General features: G+C 44.4%; 1 protein-coding gene across 1 annotated transcript in view; it reads right to left on the bottom strand.

The window, feature by feature from the left end:
* Window positions 1-24,255, bottom strand: part of LOC142204533 (uncharacterized) — a 38,905-nt gene extending 14,650 nt beyond the window's left edge. Inside the window, exons 1-5 of the mRNA XM_075275850.1 lie at window positions 24,080-24,255; window positions 19,637-19,769; window positions 18,756-18,944; window positions 17,305-17,475; window positions 14,998-15,266 (exon numbers count right to left, since the gene is read on the bottom strand). Coding sequence (XP_075131951.1) covers window positions 14,998-15,266; window positions 17,305-17,475; window positions 18,756-18,944; window positions 19,637-19,769; window positions 24,080-24,226 — 909 coding nt within the window. The 5' untranslated portion in view covers window positions 24,227-24,255. The remainder of the gene's footprint in view (window positions 1-14,997; window positions 15,267-17,304; window positions 17,476-18,755; window positions 18,945-19,636; window positions 19,770-24,079) is intronic.
* Between the last annotated feature and the right edge of the window lie 641 nt (window positions 24,256-24,896).

Genomic DNA, 24,896 nt, shown 5'->3' with positions numbered 1-24,896 from the left:
AGTAGTAAAAATTGTGGGTGCACGTAACCCCAATATATTCTTTGAATTACCAGTCAGAAACTGGCACTATATGGCAGTAGCAAGAAATGAGAGTATTTGTAACCCCAATATATTCTTTGAATTCCCAGTCAGAAACTGGCACTGTATACCAGTAGTAAAAATTGTGGGTGCACGTAACCCCAATATATTCTTTGAATTCCCAGTCAGACAATGGCACTGTATACCAGTAGTAAAAATTGTGGGTGCACGTAACCCCAATATATTCTTTGAATTCCCAGTCAGACAATGGCACTATATACCAGTAGCAAGAAATGAGGGTATTTATAACCCCAATATATTCTTTGAATTCCCAGTCAGACAATGGCACTGTATACCAGTAGTAAAAATTGTGGGTGCACGTAACCCCAATATATTCTTTGAATTACCAGTCAGAAACTGGCACTATATGGCAGTAGCAAGAAATGAGGGTATTTGTAACCCCAATATATTCTTTGAATTCCCAGTCAGAAACTGGCACTGTATACCAGTAGTAAAAATTGTGGGTGCACGTAACCCCAATATATTCTTTGAATTCCCAGTCAGACAATGGCACTATATACCAGTAGCAAGAAATGAGGGTATTTATAACCCCAATATATTCTTTGAATTCCAGTCAGACAATGGCACTGTATACCAGTAGTAAAAATTGTGGGTGCACGTAACCCCAATATATTCTTGAATTCCCAGTCAGAAACTGGCACTATATGGCAGTAGCAAGAAATGAGGGTATTTATAACCCCAATATATTCTTTGAATTCCCAGTCAGACAATGGCACTGTATACCAGTAGTAAAATTGTGGGTGCACGTAACCCCAATATATTCTTTGAATTACCAGTCAGAAACTGGCACTATATGGCAGTAGCAAGAAATGAGGGTATTTGTAACCCCAATATATTCTTTGAATTCCCAGTCAGAAACTGGCACTGTATACCAGTAGTAAAATTGTGGGTGCACGTAACCCCAATATATTCTTTGAATTCCCAGTCAGACAATGGCACTATATACCAGTAGCAAGAAATGAGGGTATTTATAACCCCAATATATTCTTTGAATTCCCAGTCAGACAATGGCACTGTATACCAGTAGTAAAAATTGTGGGGTGCACGTAACCCCAATATATTCTTTGAATTACCAGTCAGAAACTGGCACTATATGGCAGTAGCAAGAAATGAGGGTATTTGTAACCCCAATATATTCTTTGAATTCCCAGTCAGACAATGGCACTGTATACCAGTAGTAAAAATTGTGGTGCACGTAACCCCAATATATTCTTTGAATTACCAGTCAGGAAACTGGCACTATATGGCAGTAGCAAGAAATGAGGGTATTTGTAACCCCAATATATTCTTTGAATTCCCAGTCAGAAACTGGCACTGTATACCAGTAGTAAAAATTGTGGGTGCACGTAACCCCAATATATTCTTTGAATTCCCAGTCAGACAATGGCACTATATACCAGTAGCAAAATTGTGGGTGTATATAGCCCCAATTCTATTGCTAGGGGACTTGCAGTGTATTTCTGAGGTGAAGGTGGGGGGGCACACCGTTGGAACGGTGATTTGGGGTGTATATATGGGGTATACGGGAATACACTGTCAGTGTGTTCCATTCAGGATCCTGGGAAAGCTGGGTTGCGGCGATTGAGCCCGTCAGTGCCACGTTACACTGACAAGCTTCTCCCTGGAATTGAAGTTATATGTAAGCCCAATATATTCTTTGAATTCCCAGTGAGACAATGGCACTATATGGCAGTAGCAAAAATAGTGGGTGTATATAGCCCCAATTCTATTGCTAGGGGACTTGCAGGGTATTTCTGGGGTGAAGGTGGGGGGGCACACCGTTGGAACGGGTATCGGGGGTATATATCGGGTATACGGGAATACACTGACAGTGTATACATCTCTAGTTTTAAATTTTGGATAAAAATATTTTATTTTGTGTAATATATTTTTACATTTAGTTATAACATCAAGCACATTGCATTATCAACACATCTCTTTATATAAAGCTCTTACAATATCTCGCAAAATGTATAAGACTAAATTATTAATATATATATATATATATATATATATATAATATATATATATATATATATATATATATATATATATATATTGTATATAGTAAGCTGATGGCTGGTCAGGTAATGGAGGGTCTGTACATCTCACCCAGACTACTCAGGTGGGTTAGATGAGAAAATCCAGGAATGTTTGTTCTCAGCAGACAACTTTCGCATGCTCAGTATTGGGTTAGATTTTTAGGAATGACAGGTAGGTTGGTAGTGGGACCTGTCATTACACCCACACTCCAGTCCACACTTTGGGGATGTTCCGGCAGCGACTCAGCTGCAGAGAGTCTCCTCGTCCAGGAGGCTTAAGAAGCCAGCTCCAGCAGCAACACTTTGGCAGAGTTTGGCTGGAGAGCCTACAGAGAGGTCATATTTTTGGAGCTGTGTCCTGAATGATTCTATTGGCTTTTGATTTCTGTTATTCTAGGTGAGGTAACCTATTCTGTGTTTAGTTAGAGCCTAGCCGGGCAGGGATTTATTTTTGTATTGTTTCCTTTGTTGCTGCACTACCTTTTTGAGTGAAAATAAACTCTACTTTTGTTTTAGACTAAAGAAACTGGACTTGTGTGTCTATGCCACCCCACCTAGCAACCCCAGACCCTGACACCCTTTATACATGGGGGTGAATCAGTTATGCTTTTGGTTGTGTTGCACCTAAGGATCAATTGTTGCACAAGAAACATTTAACAGAATGGATTTATTGAATTTCCAACAAATTCTGGAAGCATCTGTAAATGCTGTCTGTAAAAAAAAGATAAACGTGAAAAGAGGATGGCATCTACAAATAGGTAATGATGATAATAATAATAATAAATTTTATTTAAATAGCGCCAACATATTCCGCAGCACTGTACAATTTGTAGGGTTCAAATACAGACAAAAGGATACATTACAAAGAAAGCCATTTCCCACAATGGGACTGAGGGCCCTGCTCGCAAGAGCTTACAATCTATAAGGTAGAGGGGGTGACACAAGAGGTAGCAGGGGCAGCATTGCTTATACAGAGGTCAGTCACTTCTGTAATAGAGGTGACTGTCATTACATAAACATAAGACTTTATGAACCATCACCAGTCGTGTCCTGTAACATGTGGATGGTGCTTGGACATATAGAGTTAGCCTGAAATGGCATCATATCATGTGGCGTAATGTGGGATAATGTGCGAGCGGGAACAGAGGAGGGTTAGATTTTGGGGATTCTAATTATGGTGTGGAAGGGTTTACATTAGGAATTGGGATAGGCCTGTCTTAAAAGATGTGTCTTTAGTTTGCGCTTGAAACTGTAGTAATGGGAGTTAATCTGATTGTCCGGGGTAGAGCATTCCAGAGAAGTAGTGCAGCTCGGGGAGAAGTCTTGTATATGAGTGTGGGAGGTTCTGATAATAGAGGATGTAAGTGTTAGGTCATTGAATGAACGGAGAACATGGGTTGGGCGGTAGACAGAGATGAGGGAGGAAATGTAGGGAGTAGAGATGAGCGAACAGTGTTCTATCGAACTCATGTTCGATCGGATATTAGGCTGTTCGGCATGTTCGAATCGAATCGAACACCGCGTGGTAAAGTGCGCCATTACTCGATTCCCCTCCCACTTTCCCTGGCGCCTTTTTTGCTCCAATAACAGCGCAGGGTAGGTGGGACAGGAACTACGACACCGGTGACGTTGAGAAAAGTAGGCAAAACCCATTGGCTGCCGAAAACATGTGACCTCTAATTTAAAAGAACAGCGCCGCCCAGCTTCGCGTCATTCTGAGCTTGCAATTCACCGAGGACGGAGGTTTCCGTCCAGCTAGCTAGGGCTTAGATTCTGGGTAGGCAGAGACAGGCTAGGATAGGAAGGAGAAGACAACCACAACAGCTCTTGTAAGAGCTAAATTCCAGGGAGAAGCTTGTCAGTGTAACGTGGCACTGACGGGCTCAATCGCCGCAACCCAGCTTTCCCAGGATCCTGAATGGAATACACTGTCAGTGTATTCCCGTATACCCGATATATACCCCCGATACCCGTTCCAACGGTGTGCCCCCCCACCTTCACCCCAGAAATACCCTGCAAGTCCCCTAGCAATAGAATTGGGGCTATATACACCCACTATTTTTGCTACTGCCATATAGTGCCATTGTCTGACTGGGAATTCAAAGAATATATTGGGGTTACGTGCACCCACAATTTTTACTACTGGTATACAGTGCCAGTTTCTGACTGGGAATTCAAAGAATATATTGGGGTTATAAATACCCTCATTTCTTGCTACTGCCATATAGTGCCAGTTTCTGACTGGTAATTCAAAGAATATATTGGGGTTACAAATACCCTCATTTCTTGCTACTGCCATATAGTGCCAGTTTCTGACTGGTAATTCAAAGAATATATTGGGGTTACATGCACCCACAATTTTTACTACTGGTATACAGTGCCATTGTCTGACTGGGAATTCAAAGAATATATTGGGGTTATAAATACCCTCATTTCTTGCTACTGCCATATAGTGCCAGTTTCTGACTGGGAATTCAAAGAATATATTGGGGTTACGTGCACCCACAATTTTTACTACTGGTATACAGTGCCATTGTCTGACTGGGAATTCAAAGAATATATTGGGGTTATAAATACCCTCATTTCTTGCTACTGGTATATAGTGCCATTGTCTGACTGGGAATTCAAAAAATATATTGGGGTTACGTGCACCCACAATTTTTACTACTGGTATACAGTGCCATTGTCTGACTGGGAATTCAAAGAATATATTGGGGTTACAAATACCCTCATTTCTTGCTACTGCCATATAGTGCCAGTTTCTGACTAGTAATTCAAAGAATATATTGGGGTTACGTGCACCCACAATTTTTACTACTGGTATACAGTGCCAGTTTCTGACTGGGAATTCAAAGAATATATTGGGGTTACAAATACCCTCATTTCTTGCTACTGCCATATAGTGCCAGTTTCTGACTGGTAATTCAAAGAATATATTGAGGTTATAAATACCCTCATTTCTTGCTACTGGTATATAGTGCCATTGTCTGACTGGGAATTCAAAGAATATATTGGGGTTACGTGCACCCACAATTTTTACTACTGGTATACAGTGCCATTGTCTGACTGGGAATTCAAAGAATATATTGGGGTTATAAATACCCTCATTTCTTGCTACTGCCATATAGTGCCAGTTTCTGACTGGGAATTCAAAGAATATATTGGGGTTATAAATACCCTCATTTCTTGCTACTGCCATATAGTGCCAGTTTCTGACTGGGAATTCAAAGAATATATTGGGGTTATAAATACCCTCATTTCTTGCTACTGGTATATAGTGCCATTGTCTGACTGGGAATTCAAAGAATATATTGGGGTTACGTGCACCCACAATTTTTACTACTGGTATACAGTGCCAGTTTCTGACTGGGAATTCAAAGAATATATTGGGAATACAAATACCCTCATTTCTTGCTACTGCCATATAGTGCCAGTTTCTGACTGGTAATTCAAAGAATATATTGGGGTTACGTGCACCCACAATTTTTACTACTGGTATACAGTGCCATTGTCTGACTGGGAATTCAAAGAATATATTGGGGTTATAAATACCCTCATTTCTTGCTACTGGTATATAGTGCCATTGTCTGACTGGGAATTCAAAGAATATATTGGGGTTACGTGCACCCACAATTTTTACTACTGGTATACAGTGCCAGTTTCTGACTGGGAATTCAAAGAATATATTGGGGTTACAAATACCCTCATTTCTTGCTACTGCCATATAGTGCCAGTTTCTGACTGGGAATTCAAAGAATATATTGGGGTTATAAATACCCTCATTTCTTGCTACTGCCATATAGTGCCAGTTTCTGACTGGGAATTCAAAGAATATATTGGGGTTATAAATACCCTCATTTCTTGCTACTGGTATATAGTGCCATTGTCTGACTGGGAATTCAAAGAATATATTGGGGTTACGTGCACCCACAATTTTTACTACTGGTATACAGTGCCAGTTTCTGACTGGGAATTCAAAGAATATATTGGGGTTACAAATACCCTCATTTCTTGCTACTGCCATATAGTGCCAGTTTCTGACTGGTAATTCAAAGAATATATTGGGGTTACGTGCATCCACAATTTTTACTACTGGTATACAGTGCCATTGTCTGACTGGGAATTCAAAGAATATATTGGGGTTATAAATACCCTCATTTCTTGCTACTGCCATATAGTGCCAGTTTCTGACTGGGAATTCAAAGAATATATTGGGGTTATAAATACCCTCATTTCTTGCTACTGGTATATAGTGCCATTGTCTGACTGGGAATTCAAAGAATATATTGGGGTTACGTGCACCCACAATTTTTACTACTGGTATACAGTGCCAGTTTCTGACTGGGAATTCATAGAATATATTGGGGTTACAAATACCCTCATTTCTTGCTACTGCCATATAGTGCCAGTTTCTGACTGGTAATTCAAAGAATATATTGGGGTTACGTGCACCCACAATTTTTACTACTGGTATACAGTGCCATTGTCTGACTGGGAATTCAAAGAATATATTGGGGTTATAAATACCCTCATTTCTTGCTACTGCCATATAGTGCCAGTTTCTGACTGGTAATTCAAAGAATATATTGGGGTTATAAATACCCTCATTTCTTGCTACTGGTATATAGTGCCATTGTCTGACTGGGAATTCAAAGAATATATTGGGGTTACGCGCACCCACAATTTTTGCTACTGGTATATAGTGCCAATTTCTAACTGGGAATTCAAAATGCGCAAGGCTCCCGGAAAGGGACGTGGACGAGGCCGTGGGCGAGGTCGGGGGAATGGTTCTGGGGAGCAAGGTAGCAGTGAAGCCACAGGGCGTCCCGTGCCTACTCCTGTGGGGCAGCAAGCATTGCGCCACTCCACAGTGCCAGGGTTGCTTGCCACATTAACTAAACTGCAGGGTACAAACCTTAGTAGGCCCGAGAACCAGGAACAGGTCTTGCAATGGCTGTCAGAGAACGCTTACAGCACATTGTCCAGCAGCCAGTCAGACTCTGCCTCCTCTCCTCCTATTACCCAACAGTCTTGTCCTCCTTCCTCCCAAAATTCCCAAGCTTCACAGAACAATAACCCCAACTGTCCCTGCTCCCCAGAGCTGTTCTCCGCTCCTTTCATTGTCCCTCAACCTGCCTCTCCACGTCACGATTCCACGAACCTAACAGAGGAGCATCTGTGTCCAGATGCTCAAACACTAGAGTCTCCTCCATCTCCGTTCGATTTGGTGGTGGATGACCAGCAACCCACCCTCATCGACGATGATGTGACGCAGTTGCCGTCAGGGCATCCAGTTGACCGGCGCATTGTGCGGGAGGAGGAGATGAGACAGGAGTTGGAAGAGGAAGTGGTGGATGATGAGGACACTGACCCGACCTGGACAGGGGGGATGTCAAGCGGGGAAAGTAGTGTGGATGTTGAGGCAAGTGCAGCACCAAAAAGGGTAGCTAGAGGCAGAGGCAGAGGTCAGCAGCTTAGGCGAAGCCAGGCCACACCCGGAATCTCCCAAGATGTTCCAGTTCGTACCCAGCCCCGAAAAACTCCCACCTCGAGGGCACGTTTCTCGAAGGTGTGGAGTTTTTTCAAGGAATGCGCCGAGGACAGATATAGTGTTGTCTGCACAATTTGCCTCTCGAAATTGATTAGGGGCTCTGAGAAGAGCAACCTGTCCACCACTTCAATGCGCCGTCATTTGGAATCCAAGCACTGGAATCAGTGGCAGGCAGCAACGGCAGGACAAAGGCCGCCTGCCGTTCACGCCACTGCCACTGCCTCTGCCACTGCCTCTGCCTCTGCCACTGCCACTGCTGACTGTGCTGGCGATGCACTCCAGAGGACGAGCCAGGACACCACTTCATCTGCCTCCGCCACTTTGTTGACTTCTCCCTCATCCTCCCCTGTTCCTGTCTTATCTCCTTCTCCTGCACCATCAAAGGCACCATCAGGCGCTTCTTTACAACAACCCACCATCTCTCAGACATTGGAGCGGCGGCAGAAATACACTGCTAACCACCCACACGCGCAAGCCTTGAACGCCAACATCGCTAAACTGCTGGCCCAGGAGATGTTGGCGTTCCGGCTTGTTGAAACTCCCGCCTTCCTGGACCTGATGGCAACTGCGGCACCTCGCTATGCCGTCCCTAGCCGTCACTACTTCTCCCGGTGTGCCGTCCCCGCCTTGCACCAGCACGTGTCACTCAACATCAGGCGGGCCCTTAGTTCCGCGCTTTGCACAAAGGTCCACTTGACCACCGACGCGTGGACAAGTGCATGCGGACAGGGACGCTACATTTCACTGACGGCACACTGGGTGAATGTAGTTGAGGCTGGGACTGCTTCCCAAACTGGCCCGGTGTACCTCGTCTCCCCGCCTAACATTCCTGGCAGGGACACGAGAAGAACACCCCCCTCCTCCTCCTCCTCTACCGCCTCCTCCTCCGCCACCGCCTCCTCCTCCGCCACCGCCTCCTCCTCCGCTGTTAGATTGACCCCAGCTACGAGTTGGAAACGTTGCAGCACTGGCGTTGGTAGACGTCAGCAGGCTGTGCTGAAGCTGATCAGCTTGGGGGACAGACAGCACACTGCCTCCGAGGTGAGGGATGCCCTCCTCGATGAGACGGCAATATGGTTTGAGCCGCTGCACCTGGGCCCAGGCATGGTCGTTTGTGATAACGGCCGGAACCTGGTAGCAGCTCTGGAGCTTGCCGGACTCCAACATGTTCCATGCCTGGCCCACGTCTTCAACCTAGTGGTGCAACGTTTCCTAAAGAGCTACCCCAATGTTCCAGAGCTACTGGTGAAAGTGCGGCGCATGTGCGCCCACTTTCGCAAGTCGACAGTAGCCGCTGCTAGCTTAAAATCTCTCCAGCAACGCCTGCATGTGCCACAACACCGGCTTTTGTGCGACGTTCCCACACGCTGGAACTCAACGTTTCAGATGTTGAATAGAGTGGTTGAGCAGCAGAGACCTTTGATGGAATACCAGCTACAAAACCCTAGGGTGCCACTAAGTCAGCTGCCTCAGTTTCACATCCATGAGTGGCCATGGATGAGAGACCTTTGTGACATCCTACGGGTCTTTGAGGAGTCCACAAGGAGGGTGAGCTCTGAGGATGCGATGGTGAGCCTTACAATCCCGCTCTTGTGTGTTCTGAGAGAATCCCTGATTGACATCAGGGATAACTCAGATCACACAGAGGAGTTAGGGATAGCATCCGATCCGTCACAGCTGGAGAGTAGGTCCACACATCTGTCCGCTTCACTGCGTTTAATGGAGGAGGAGGAGGAGGAGGAAGAAGAGTTGTCCGATGATGTGATGGTGATACAGGAGGCTTCCGGGCAACTTCGAATCGTCCCATTGTTGCAGCGCGGATGGGTAGACATGGAGGATGAGGAGGAAATGGAGATTGAACTTTCCGGTGGGGCCAGAGGAGTCATGCCAACTAACACTGTGGCAGACATGGCTGAGTTCATGTTGGGGTGCTTTACAACCGACAAGCGTATTGTCAAAATCATGGAGGACAACCAGTACTGGATCTTTGCTATCCTTGACCCCCGGTATAAAAACAACATCTCGTCTTTTATTCCGGTAGAGGGGAGGGCCAATCGCATCAATGCTTGCCACAGGCAATTGGTGCAGAATATGATGGAGATGTTTCCAGCATGTGACGTTGGCGGCAGGGAGGGCAGTTCCTCCAGTAGGCAACCAAGTTCTCACCGGTCCACACAAACGAGGGGCACACTGTCTAAGGTCTGGGACACCTTGATGGCACCCCCTCGCCAAAGTGCCGCCACGGAGGGTCCTAGTGTCACCAGGCGTGAGAAGTATAGGCGCATGTTGCGGGAATACCTTTCCGACCACAGCCCTGTCCTCTCCGACCCCTCTGCGCCCTACACGTATTGGGTGTCGAAGTTGGACCTGTGGCTTGAACTTGCCCTATATGCCTTGGAGGTGCTGTCCTGTCCTGCCGCCAGCGTCCTATCTGAGAGGGTGTTCAGTGCAGCCGGTGGCATCATCACTGACAAGCGCACCCGTCTGTCAGCTGAGAGTGCCGACCGGCTCACTTTGATAAAAATGAACCACCACTGGATAGAGCCTTCATTTTTGGGCCCACCTGTGTAAAGCACCCCAACATGAAACTCCATGTCTGTACTCAACCTCTCCAATTCCTCCGCATCCTCATACTCATCCACCATAAGCGTTGCACAATTCTGCTAATACTAGGCTCCCTCCACCCTGATTTCCCCCAACTCTGCTGGTTAGAGGCTCCCTCCACCCTGATTTCCACCAACTCTGCTGGTTAGAGGCTCCCTCCACCCTGCTTTCCCACAACTCTGCTGGTTAGAGGCTCCCTCCACCCTGCTTTCCCACAACTCTGCTGGTTAGAGGCTCCCTCCACCCTGCTTTCCCACAACTCTGCTGGTTAGAGGCTCCCTCCACCCTGCTTTCCCACAACTCTGCTGGTTAGAGGCTCCCTCCACCCTGATTTCCACCAACTCTGCTGGTTAGAGGCTCCCTCCACCCTGCTTTCCCACAACTCTGCTGGTTAGAGGCTCCCTCCACCCTGCTTTCCCACAACTCTGCTGGTTAGAGGCTCCCTCCACCCTGATTTCCACCAACTCTGCTGGTTAGAGGCTCCCTCCACCCTGCTTTCCCACAACTCTGCTGGTTAGAGGCTCCCTCCACCCTGATTTCCACCAACTCTGCTGGTTAGAGGCTCCCTCCACCATGAATTGGTCCAAACTGGGCTGTTTAGCGGCTCCCTCCACCATGAATTGGTCCAAACTGGGGTTTTTAGAGGCTCCCTCCACCATGAATTGGTCCAAACTGGGCTGTTTAGAGGCTCCCTCCACCATGAATTGGTCCAAACTGGGGTTTTTAGAGGCTCCCTCCACCATGAATTGGTCCAAACTGGGCTGGTTAGAGGCTCCCTCCACCATGAATTTGCCCAAACTGGCCTGTTTAGAGGCTCCCTCCACCATGAATTTGCCCAAACTGGCCTGTTTAGAGGCTCCCTCCACCATGAATTGGTCCAAACTGGGGTTTTTAGAGGCTCTCTCCACCATGAATTGGTCCAAACTGGGCTGTTTAGAGGCTCCCTCCATCATGAATTGGTCCAAACTGGGGTTTTTAGAGGCTCCCTCCACCATGAATTGGTCCAAACTGGGGTTTTTAGAGGCTCCCTCCACCATGAATTGGTCCAAACTGGGCTGTTTAGAGGCTCCCTCCACCATGAATTGGTCCAAACTGGGGTTTTTAGAGGCTCCCTCCACCATGAATTGGTCCAAACTGGGCTGTTTAGAGGCTCCCTCCACCATGAATTGGTCCAAACTGGGGTTTTTAGAGGCTCCCTCCACCATGAATTGGTCCAAACTGGGCTGGTTAGAGGCTCCCTCCACCATGAATTTGCCCAAACTGGGCTGTTTAGAGGCTCCCTCCACCATGAATTTGCCCAAACTGGCCTGTTTAGAGGCTCCCTCCACCATGAATTGGTCCAAACTGGGGTTTTTAGAGGCTCTCTCCACCATGAATTGGTCCAAACTGGGCTGTTTAGAGGCTCCCTCCATCATGAATTGGTCCAAACTGGGGTTTTTAGAGGCTCCCTCCACCATGAATTGGTCCAAACTGGGGTTTTTAGAGGCTCCCTCCACCATGAATTGGTCCAAACTGGGGTTTTTAGAGGCTCCCTCCACCATGAATTTGCCCAAACTGGGCTGTTTAGAGGCTCCCTCCACCATGAATTTGCCCAAACTGGGCTGTTTAGAGGCTCCCTCCACCATGAATTGGTCCAAACTGGGGTTTTTAGAGGCTCCCTCCACCATGAATTGGTCCAAACTGGGGGTTTTTAGAGGCTCCCTCCACCATGAATTGGTCCAAACTGGGCTGTTTAGAGGCTCCCTCCACCATGAATTGGTCCAAACTGGGGTTTTTAGAGGCTCCCTCCACCATGAATTGGTCCAAACTGGGGTTTTTAGAGGCTCCCTCCACCATGAATTGGTCCAAACTGGGGTTTTTAGAGGCTCCCTCCACCATGAATTTGCCCAAACTGAGCTGTTTAGAGGCTCCCTCCACCATGAATTGGTCCAAACTGGGGTTTTTAGAGGCTCCCTCCACCATGAATTGGTCCAAACTGGGGTTTTTAGAGGCTCCCTCCACCATGAATTGGTCCAAACTGGGGTTTTTAGAGGCTCCCTCCACCATGAATTTGCCCAAACTGAGCTGTTTAGAGGCTCCCTCCACCATGAATTGGTCCAAACTGGGGTTTTTAGAGGCTCCCTCCACCATGAATTTGCCCAAACTGGGCTGTTTAGAGGCTCCCTCCACCATGAATTTGCCCAAACTGGGCTGTTTAGAGGCTCCCTCCACCATGAATTGGTCCAAACTGGGGTTTTTAGAGGCTCCCTCCACCATGAATTGGTCCAAACTGGGGGTTTTTAGAGGCTCCCTCCACCATGAATTTGCCCAAACTGGGCTGTTTAGAGGCTCCCTCCACCATGAATTGGTCCAAACTGGGGTTTTTAGAGGCTCCCTCCACCATGAATTGGTCCAAACTGGGGTTTTTAGAGGCTCCCTCCACCATGAATTGGTCCAAACTGGGGTTTTTAGAGGCTCCCTCCACCATGAATTTGCCCAAACTGAGCTGTTTAGAGGCTCCCTCCACCATGAATTGGTCCAAACTGGGGTTTTTAGAGGCTCCCTCCACCATGAATTGGTCCAAACTGGGGGTTTTTAGAGGCTCCCTCCACCATGAATTTGCCCAAACTGGGCTGTTTAGAGGCTCCCTCCATCATGAATTGGTCCAAACTGGGGTTTTTAGAGGCTCCCTCCACCATGAATTGGTCCAAACTGGGGTTTTTAGAGGCTCTCTCCACCATGAATTGGTCCAAACTGGGCTGTTTAGAGGCTCCCTCCACCATGAATTGGTCCAAACTGGGGTTTTTAGAGGCTCCCTCCACCATGAATTGGTCCAAACTGGGCTGTTTAGAGGCTCCCTCCACCATGAATTGGTCCAAACTGGGGTTTTTAGAGGCTCCCTCCACCATGAATTGGTCCAAACTGGGGTTTTTAGAGGCTCCCTCCACCATGAATTTGCCCAAACTCTGCTGGTTAGAGGCTCAATCCACCCTGATTTTCAAAACAAATGTTGGTGCCAACCTCAACTTACTACAAGGGCCAAATTCACTGCTGGTGACAAGCTCTCCTCACTGCAAGTGCCAAATACACATGTTTCAAGGTGTTTTCCTACTGTCAGAGAGGTGGTATTGAGTGTGTAAAGTGTGTAGTTGTTAGGCTGTGATGTTGGGGTAATAGAGGGTCTTTGGTGTGTTAGATGCCCCCAGACATGCTTCCCCTGCTGTCCCAGTGTCATTCCAGAGGTGTTGGCATCATTTCCTGTGGTGTCATAGTGGACTTGGTGACCCTCCAGACACGGATTTGGGTTTCCCCCTTAACGAGTATCTGTTCCCCATAGACTATAATGGGGTTCGAAACCCGTTCGAACACACGAACATTGAGCGGCTGTTCGAATCGAATTTCGAACCTCGAACGTTTTAGTGTTCGCTCATCTCTAGTAGGGAGGTGCAGCATTATGGAGAGCCTTGTGGATGAAGGTGATAACTTTATATTTTATTCTATAATGAATAGGCAGCCAGTGTAGTGACTGGCACAGACCAGAGGCATCGCTGTAGTGTCTAGACTACTGATAGATGAGCCTGGCCGCTGCATTCAGAATAGATTGTAGAGGGGAGAATTTAGTAAGGGGAAGACAGATTAGTAAGGAGTTACAGTAGTCAAGGCGAGAATTAATCAGAGCGACAGTACGTGTCTTTAATGTATCTCTGGTAAGGAAAGGGCGTATTCTGGAGATGTTTTTGAGGTGGAGGTGACATGATTCAACATGGGGAGTGAAGGAAAGGTCTGCGTCGAACATAACCCCGAGGCAGCGGGCCTAAACACACCTCAAAAGTCACAATAGATTACATCAAAAGGCACAAGCCGAAGGTTTTACCATGGCACTCACAATTCCTTGATCTGAACATCATTGAAAATCTGTGGCTCGATCTAGGGGCCACACGGTGGCTCAGTGGTTAGCACTGCAGCCTTGCAGCGCTGGAGTCCTGGTGTTCAAATCCCGCCAAGGACAGAAAACCATCTGCAAGGAGTTTGTATGTTCTCCCCGTGTTTGCATGGATTTCCATCCCATATTCCAAAAAAGACATACTGCTAGGGAAAAATGTACATTGTGAGCTCTATGTGGGGCTCATAATCTACATTTAAAAAAAAAAAAAAAAAAAAAAATCTGTGGCTCGATCTCAAAAGAGCAGTGCATGCAAGACACAGGAATCTCACAGAACCAAAAGACTTTTCCAAGGAAGAATGGATGAAAATCCCTCAAACAAGAATTGAAAGTCTCTTGGCTGGCTAGAAAACGTGTTTACAAGCTGTGATACTTGCCAAACAGGGTGCTACCAGGTACTAACCATGCAGAGTGCCTAAAGTATTTCTTCGGGCCCTTTCCTTTTCCTTTTTTTTATTATTTTGAAATGACGAAAATAAAAATTGTTTTTTGCTTAAAAAAAGAAACAAAGAGAATGTGTCATATTTAGCTTTATAGCTTTTGAGATTATTTGATCTTCAAATTGGTTGTTTACTCCTTAAGTCAGGCACCTAGATTTTCACATTAGGTCTCCATCCATCTCGAAACCTTAATAACTTTACTACATTAAGTTGATTCATACCCAAGCAACTCTTCATCATGTCGGGGTTAAGGTCATACATGAGCTGACCATCCACCTGTGCTGATTCAAAGGCTTGCACATACTGATTCATATTCAGTAATTTTAGGCATTGACCCACCTGGTTGACAGTCAAATTACGCAGATTCTTTGGGATATCATTGAGAGATGAGAAGCTGTTTGAAACCACAGTCTCATTATTTGATGCATTTTGATAGACATTTTCAACAACCGATTTTGGCTGCATTTGGTAAATACTACATTTTACTTTGTTCTCCAAAGGTGTTCTTATGTCATTCTTCAATTCGTTGATGTCGATGTATATGGGTTCTATGGTGCTGTAGCTGGGTCTTTGTGCAGAAACAGCCTTTTTATCAAGTAAATATATTTCTGTGCATGAGAAAAAGAGATGACCATATAAAACACACAGCCTATATATTGCATACTGTATACTATCATCAGCTTCATAATGGCCAATTCAGATGGCCTTTTATAGTCTGGCTTAACTATCCGCTATAAGACTAGACTAAGGCTAGGTTCATATCTGTACACAGGTCTCCTTCACTCACCAATTCTCTCCAACGGTGACTCCGACACAGATTTGAACTTGGCCAAAGAGGACCAAGCCAGAATAACAGATTTAGAAACTTGTCTAAGGGCTTGTTCACATCTGCGCCCGGTCTCCGTTCTGCAAGTTATCGTTTCCTGCACAAAACAGAGCAGGAGACAGAAACCTGCAGGACTCTCTCAACCATTCATTTGAATGGGTTTGAAAGATGTCCGGCCGTGTGCGCCGGTGAGCGTTTTATACTCTCCGCCACAAAACCGTTTTTTAAAAATCAGTCACAGAGTCGGACATGTAGTACTCTGTGTCCGGTTTCGCGGCAGAGAGCATAAAACGCTCAAAAGGCGCTCACGGCCGGACCCACTCTGACAGGTTTCCGTCTTCTGCATGCAGAAGACAGAAAGCTGAGAACGGAGACCCGAACGCTAGTGTGAACCCAGCGTAATTTATCAGAATTCTCCATGTGTAAACCTACTTTTAGATTCCATGACCAAGGGCCTTATCCTATACCTTGCCACTCCCTGCTGTATGTATCCATGACTGCTTTATTAGAAAACTGCCAGCAGCAAAGTAAATCCCTTAGAGAACCTATTAAATAAAAGCATTGTAGTAAGTCATGGCATATCACCAGGTTATGCCACCCCTTACAGTGTGCCTGACCCCTCAGAAGTCCGTCGATCCAAATTCAGTTTCAGCAGCATCACTTTGCTGGGTCTGGAGCAGCATTGGGCAGCCTTGTGCTGGCTTTAATGCTGTACTCTCTTCATTCTAGTAAATTAGACCCCTCATGATCAGCAGAATTCTGTGTGCAAATGATATATTATCGCTTACTATAATGTGATATTCTTCCTTACTCATGTCTTTATTTGATGTTTGGACCTTTTTAAATGTAATTATTTTGAGAAGCATAACACTAATATAGATTAGTAATTGTTAAAATTGCTTCTCCATTAACTAACCAAGCAACCTGCATAGACTAAAAGAGAACAATCTCCCCCCGCCACCCCCCCACCCCCACCCCCCCTTCCTTCATCTAATTCCGGAACTGAACTGAATGTAACAAGCCCATAATGACACAGGAGAAGGATAAATGAAATTTACCCAATTCACCCGGTGGTGGATGCAGCAGATTCTTCCAAGTTCAGCCAATCTGTTTATTAAAAATACAACTGTAACGCAGAATCAGTGAGGATTGAAGCCCTTCTTAGAGAAGTAGAGCCTTGGACTTCCTGCTCTAACACTCTCCAACTTGTAGGCTACTGTGAAGTCATGTGCGCCTGGAGCAGAGAGACAGAGCTGGACCAGGGAACAGACAGTGCCATGCAGCTTATAGATGAGCAGTAAATTACAGCTAATACCACTGTATGGGAGACCAGTGAAGGGGCCACTGTATGACTGACACAGTGTTCTCAATTGCCCTTCCATTTAGTGGACCCTTTAGTGGCCCCCCATAAAGTGGCTCCTTCAGTGGTTCCCCGTACAGTGTCTTACCATGCAATGTGTGTCAGTAGGTGAACATCACATAATGGTTAAGCAGCTTGACTCCAGGATCTGCAGAGTTCCAGCTGTCATACTCATGCCAATATAATATTGATGGCCTAACCAGACAGGTGAATACCCTCATTTAATATACAGGGACATAATATACATTAGGTGGACAGAGAACACTCTGGATGAAAGTAGGCGTTGTGGGGTTCCAAAAAAGAGCATGATTTTGTGGTAAAGGGATGTGGGTTGAATTTTTTTTTACGCTGCCCCCTGTGCACACCACCCCTCCTAGTTCATCCAGCCCCCAACTCTACCCTTAGCAGTTGCCCCCATGGAATTTGAATCACACCCCTGAGTTTTTTGAATATGACTTACCCTCAAATGTAATACTTGGAGAGTTGCCTTGGTTCTTCACTTGTTTGTCCATCAAGTCACATACATTTTTCCAGCTTGTATTGTCTCCATCTTGGAACCCCACAGCCACCACCAATCTAAGCTCCTTCATGTACATTGGAATAATTATAGGATCTTCTACAAATATCTTCCCTTCAAAAATATAAACAGAAACAAAACAATTATATATATATATATATATATATATATATATATATACTCGAGTATAACATATATACTCGAGTATAAGCCGACCCGAGTATAAGCCAACCCCCCTAATTTTACCACAAAAAACTGGGAAAACTTATTGACTCGAGTATAAGCCTAGGGGGGAAATGTAGCAGCTACTGAAAATTTCAAAAATTAAAATGGTTTTTGGGTGCAGTAGTTGCTGGGTGCTGGGAAAGGGGAGGGGGTGTTTTGGTTGTCTGTCTGTCCCTTCCCCGAGCTTGAGGACTGTTTTTTTTTCCCCACTTGGAATTCAGTCTGACTGAATATAGGGTATCTGCGGTGCTCCTGCTAACCCCTTTCTGATGGAAGAGGAGCACTGCAGATATCCTATATTCAGTAGACCGGGCACTTTCAGACACAGGGATACCTAATGTGTTTGTGTTTCACAGTCATTTTCTACTTTTATATGTATCCTAGGGAAAGGAGTGATTTAGAACTTTTATTTATTTTATTTTTTTATTATATTTTTTAAAGCTTCTTTTTTTTCACTATTTTATGGGAGATTCTATACATTACTATTGCGGCTGGTCGTAGACCCCCGCGCCCCCCCCCCCCCAAAAAAAAATAAAAAAAAAATAAAAAAAAAAAATATTTTTTTGTCTTGACTGGAATATAAGCCGAGAGGGGCTTTTTCAGCACAAAAACTGTGCTTAAAAATTCGGCTTATACTCGAGTATATGGCCTTTAAAAGAACTGTGGTTGCAAGCAGGTTTGAGCATATTTGCCAGATTTCCTAAAATATATTCATTCAATGTTCCATAAGTTTGGTATATAAGTCCCAAGATAAATCCCACTTTACCTAATCTAAGTTAGGTATGAGTTTTGTATATGATCAGTATATCTTTATGTATTTATGATTGATTCATGCTCTGCGATTAAAATGACATTTGGAATAGGTAAATGGGTTTCTCTTGGGACTTGTATGGTCCAGTTACTGGTTGGGACCACTCATTGTTATTTGTGTGCTCCATAGAGTTGTTTTATGGGAGGGTTTTAATGGATTGTTTTTATATACAATAAAAATTACTAGCAGGTAATTTATAGAGGTTGTGCATTTTTTTAATGCCACTTTGTTCCTATTGTACTACTATCAGAAAGTGAATCTTAAAAAAAATTCAACATTCAGATCACCCAAACCTGTAAAATCAATTCTACAGTTTCTATATGTTGCCTCATTATATATGTTTTTTGGCTATAGTTACCCTTGTCAATAGGATGTCCCAACAGGAAGCTTTCCTCATATTGTTCTAGCAGTGTCAGGTCACTAAGCAGTTCATGTTGTGACTTCTGGTCTCCTTTTTCCTTATAGGATAAATCAGAAGATGAGCGGACAGTAACAGGGAGGCTGTATTTGGACAGTATGTCTTCCAATGTCAGAGATAACTTATATGCTGTAAAGCAAAATAAAGGACATTCAGAACTGATATGTGCAAATTTTGGAAATGAATGCAAGTAAGTTCTCCTTATATTATGCCAGTATGTTTTACAAAAGCAAATTACTGACCCGCATTTACTGACAGAGTGTATAAACATGAGCAGTCTGAAGAACGCAGATATGTCAATCAGAGTGATTCATGAATGACAAGTCACGGAAAAAGTGGGAGTGGCCTTTCTCAGGAGCATTTGGCAGGGGTGCCAAAAGTTGTCTCTCTACCAGTCTGATATTGAAGACGTATAATAGGGAAGAACTAAACTACAAATAGGTCATCTTTATAAAAATCTTTTAAAACCCCTTTGAGGTATCTGGCTAATACACAGTGCAAGCACAAAGTGATCCCATACACAGCACCGCGCCAAGTACCCTCATAAACAGTGCAGACACCAGAGTGTCCCTATAGGGGCCTCCATAAACAATGAGGAACTGACAGGTCTCTGGGCTGAAGTGATATCTGAGACCAGTACCTTAAAGAAACATGGTTACAGTAAATCCAATGAAACCCTGGCAAGCTGCGTACTGGATACTTATATATAGATCCTACTGAAAGTTTTACAAAGATTCTCTGAAATTAATACAACTAAACCAATATAATAGACAGAAATAATCTCTACTTTATTTAAGGAAACATATCAAATTGTCACTTACTTTTCATGAGATCATTTGTTTGTGTCACAAGGAATTCTGGCCTGGTCAGTTTAATGGGCAGGGAAAAAAGTTTCCCGCTCTTGGTTTCAGCAGCTACTCGTTGTTGTAGGTAATAAGAGTGGACTCTGATCACCTGCACAGAGGAAGGATCATCTTATTAAAGAGGACCTTTCTACACACAACACTCTTGTGGCTGCCGTTGTGAGCCATGTTTATAGACTGAATGAAGTCACTGTCGAATTATATAATGTTATAATCATTGCTGTAATTACATATACAACATAGTGTATATACACAGCTGTCTATATTGTCTTGTATTCTTAGTTGTTATTAAGAAAATACTAAGCAAAAAAAAAAAAAAAAGAGGACCAACTCCACCAACTTTTTACATCCTTCTCTAGTTGGGGCTAGAGAAAAAAAATCTGGTTGTTCCAGGATCAGGGCACCAACCACTATTAAAGAATGCAAAGAGTTGGAGAACGTGAAGGCTCTCTTTAATTATTATAAAGATTTGAAGGCATTCATAAATTCACATACAAAGTCAGAGCTTGAATCTCCAGGGCTCCTATGCAAAATCTGTAATAGGACTCTTATTTATCTTGTGCTGTATAGAAAAGTGGTATATTATGAGGCAGAGGGACCTTTGGGGCTCCGATAGCCATTGTTTCCTCTGCACTCCCTATAGCAATGCCCCTGGGTGGAAAGTTGGCATACAGCGATACCTAAAATTGTTGTATGATATAGATGAGCTGACAACAAAAATAATTAAAGTTAAAAAATCTGGGTCAGGTATTCCACAGGTGACCCTTACAAATCAAAAAATGAAGATCAGGACTTAGCATAAGATATTATGTAAAAACTCTGGTGACCTTGAGAAGTTCTACCCCTCTGGCCTCCTGGATCTCGCTTCCCTCTGCTGACTAGGCTCACATGAATGGGCCTAATCAATGAAGTGTCTTAAATTCTGTGGCTGAATCCACGGAAGGATCGAGCAGGTCGTTTATTTTTTTTAGTGTCCTTCTTTGATTTCTGCCTCATGCAGAAAACAGTCTGAACATAACCTTAAATGCTCTTAATGTTGGACTGGCCCAACGGACTGGAGGCCCTACCTGGGCTCAGCCACACCACTAACGTAAATGGACCAGGCATCATGTGCCACCCATCCGCTTTCCAGTAGAAGGCTGCGCAGGGGAGGAGAGTAAAAATCCCAAACATATACCTTTCCTGGGCATCCTGTGGTCCAGCATCACCTTCTGGCCATTTCTGACCTGTGGCTGACATCATGCATCCTGGACGACACCACTGAAGCCTGATTGGGTCTCAGCAGTTACGTGGGTCACACTGATGACATAATGCCAGAGTGCCCCATGTGACCACTGAGAGTCAATCACAGGCCTCAGTAATGAGGTCCAAGACGTGTAACGTCAGCCGTTTGTTATTTTCCATAATTTCCCTAGGCCTGTTCGTATTATATTCTGGGTCCTCAAACAAAACAATGCTCAAAGGAATACAATTAGAATTCCTGTAATATAAGAAAATTAAAAAAAAAAAACATTGTATAAACATTAGGGCGGAGAACAGGGACCAGGATAGCTTAAGGAAAAAAAAACCTGAAGGGTCCGGCTGTACGTTGTCAAAGTGTAATAAAAGCTAATATAGCCTGGATATACAATAGCAGGAAAAATGTATCGTTATACAAAGTATGTGTGGATAAATGATAAAAACAACAAACCTAACAGCACTACCCCATACAAAATATCCCCACACCAATAACATGACATCAATACTGTCCACAGCAGGTTGTCACAACCCAGAGAGTAATAGTCACAGTGGTGATATCACAGGGCTGGTTGAGTACACTCAAACAAACTGATCCAGCCCATCTCCCAGGTGGGCCACCAACAAGGGAGGCCTGCGTGGTACCTGATGGTGGTGATATTTGCTCCCGTGGGGCATGTCAGTTTGGAGAGGGGTCCTCGGAATGGACCTGATGATAAGCACAGGACTGACTCAGGAAGCAGTGATGCAATTGAGCCAAAGTGAAAGGTTACTTTGAGAACTTGTAAAAGACTTGTGCAGCTTCCAAATGGGGTAGTAGTTTTCACCTATTTGGCTACTCCTAGGCTTGGGATTAGGGATTCCCAGACTATGAAAGTGATTGGGATGCCTTTGCTCCACTTCAGTTAAAGTTGTATACTCTGGCTCTCCCAGTATTTTGATCTAGGGGCTGAAAACACTGAAGTCTCAAGGGCCCAAATACCTGGATGCAAAATAGGTTCCGGATTATAGTCTTGTGAAGCACACCTCCTATCCTCTTCTTAGGCACACTCTCAGAATCTATGGAATTGACAGTGGAATCTTCCCTGTCTCAAGGTTGAAGCATAGCTCTCAACCGTCCCAGATCCAGTGGGACAGTCCCAGTTTTGCATTACTGTCCCATTGTACAGTTCTGCACTTGTCCTGTTTGTGCCCCTCTGTAGTCTGTCCCCTAAGGTGCCAAAGTTAAACAATTCAATCCTCATAGGTGTCCTCCTCACCACCCACATTGCATGTGAGCAGGAACTGATGTAATATGAGTCCATCTTCCACTCCCCTGCACGTCTGCAGTCAGAGCAGGGTAGATGGAAAAATGCCAGTGTGGCAGAGAGGAGGATATTTCATGAGGGAAGGGAATCATCTGTGAGTGCAGGGTCTGTGAAGGAATCTAAGTAGTAGGAATCTTAGTAGTGGGCGTGATAGCTTAGCTACGGAGGCATGGAGGGGGTGTAATGGAGCAAGAAAGGAGGGGAGAGGGAGGTAGCGTGAAAGGTACACAGGAAATTAAATAGCAGGAAGCTAACACAAGTAAACAAATACAGAAGATGCCAGGAGCTCCCAGAAAAACCCAGAAATCATTCAGAACACTGCTAAAAGTATGTAGGTGTACTTTTAACTCATTAATAGCTCTAACAGAACTTTAAAAAAAAAATTGCCCAAAAAATCCCTTCAATAGTTTGGGCATATTTCCTATATATCAAACAAAAAAAAAAGTTAAATATTCTGCCTGTTGGCAAATTTTAACTGCAAATTATACTGACTCGGAAACACACAGGTAAAAGTGCATTTAACAATTTTCTTTTCTAGCTCCACCAACATGCTACATCACTGCGGCCACTAGTGCTTTCACTTAAGTAAAGACTTCACCATCCTGACCTGCATATTATGACCTTTTGCCACCTAACTATACACCTGGGACACTATACTTTGAATATAAACACATCTGGGTCCTAGCCTCAGCTAAGAAATTTACACAGCCCACCTGGCAAACTTCCAGGAATTTAGCTTGGCCTACCTGCTTTACAGGAATTTCCCTAGACCTCTGCACCTGCTACAAGATGTCACAAAAGCCCTATCTAGTAGCAGTCATCCAAGTCACTTTTAGGGGCTGACATTTAGCTAACTACAGGCTCCTATACCAACCCACGTTCCTTACCTACAGCACAGGTCATACAATCCATTTCACAAGTATTTTACGAAACATGAAACTACAAAATGAAAATATCCATAACTGAGCAAAAGCCCATAAACACTCTGGAACTGAAACTGGAACTGGAGGGTTTCTGTCTTTAGTGCTCCTTCACCCCACAATACCCATGCCAAGGATCTCGATCTTGCTTAGCATTTCATCTCCTACACTGTTGCTTTCTACTGGTTTTTTCTTCACTACCCACAGCCTCAAAGTCATGGTAGATTCCCAGGTGTTCCTCCAGCTTCCTCCTTGGCACTAGGTTCTTCAGGGTGAAGGCATACAACACCAGCAACTCATACAATCCTGGGAATTTCCAATGACACTACCTGTTGTGACTGTAGCTCTAGACATAATAGGTGAGTCACAATTGGCCCAGGTGGCCTTCCATTCAGTGGGCAGAAAGGGCCCATGCTCCATGATGGTAACCCTGGAAAACAGGGCAAACAGCATCCTCAGTCTCGATGGTGGACAGGTCCACCTCGCCACTTAGTTTCCCTGATTCCTTCACTTGCTGTTTTACCCAGTACCTCCAGGATTGACAACTCCCACTGCCTTTCCTGCACCATATGTTTTTGGCAGGCTAGTTGATTCAGTGACCCTTGTGGATCCTGTCAACTATACAGTTGTAATCAGGCACAGATGACTTAGGTGAATAAGCCCTAACACTAAAAAGTTCCTAACAATACTACTAATAATTATATAATCCCCTATATATATAGAACAGTTTACAATAAGAGATGCAGTCCACAAAAACAAACAAAAATTAAAATATTATACAAAAATATTGTCAAGAATAATTACAGACAATGCCATAGAGTAACCGAATAAACCTTGCCTGCTTTAGCTAATATTCAGAAATGTAGAGCAGCCGTCCACATATCCCCATGTCCAGGAGTTACATACAACACCTCTATGTACTGATACACCATTCTCACCATGCTGTTGCTGACACTGTCTATCTCCTGCTTCCCCAGGAACCCTTCTGTGATCTTGATGATGTTGGGAAAATCATTACGGAAGGTGGACACATATCCTTGGAGACTAAATTCAGTAGAGGTCCACTTAACATCAGCAGGATTCATTTTCCAGGTTGCTCCAACGTCGTGCGTTATAGTCAGAGGTCATACTCTGAGAAAGCATGTGAGGAGGAAGTCCTAGGAAATAAATAAGCTTCAAGTAACAAGCCTGCAAATAGGCGGAGTACTCTATTGTGACCCATTTCTGACCTGAGATTGCAGCAGAGAAGATGTCTCTTCAGAAATGACTTCATAAAGTATTTAGGAATTAACTCTTTAACTACACAAGAAAAAAAACAACCTTTACACTGGGGCCCCACGTGGCGTAAATACCATGATTTGGCCATGGCATTTTACAGTCCCTAAAAAGTGGATGGGATTCTAGTGACCCCATCCACACATTGCAGAAAAATATGTGCAGCGGAATTTTTGCGATTTTCAAACCATTGCATTTTTAGGAAATCGCCACATGTTAATTATACCTACAGAAACACTAGCAATTTAGGGGCAACACGTTGATTCAGTGGTTACAACTGTAGCCTTACAGCACTGGAGTCCTGGGTTCGAATCCTACCAGGAACAACATCTGCAAGGAGTTTATATGTTCTCCCTGTGTTTGTGTGGATTTCCTCCCATTCTACAAAAACATACTGATAGGAAAAAAATGTACATTATGATCCCTATATGGGGCTCACAATCTACATTAAAAAAAAAAAAAACACTAGCAGTTTACTGA

The sequence above is a fragment of the Leptodactylus fuscus genome, chromosome 5 (assembly GCF_031893055.1).
Source record: "Leptodactylus fuscus isolate aLepFus1 chromosome 5, aLepFus1.hap2, whole genome shotgun sequence".
Classification (NCBI taxonomy): domain Eukaryota; kingdom Metazoa; phylum Chordata; class Amphibia; order Anura; family Leptodactylidae; genus Leptodactylus; species Leptodactylus fuscus.
Note: the sequence above shows the minus strand (reverse complement) of the source record. Positions and strands in the feature narration are given on the sequence as shown.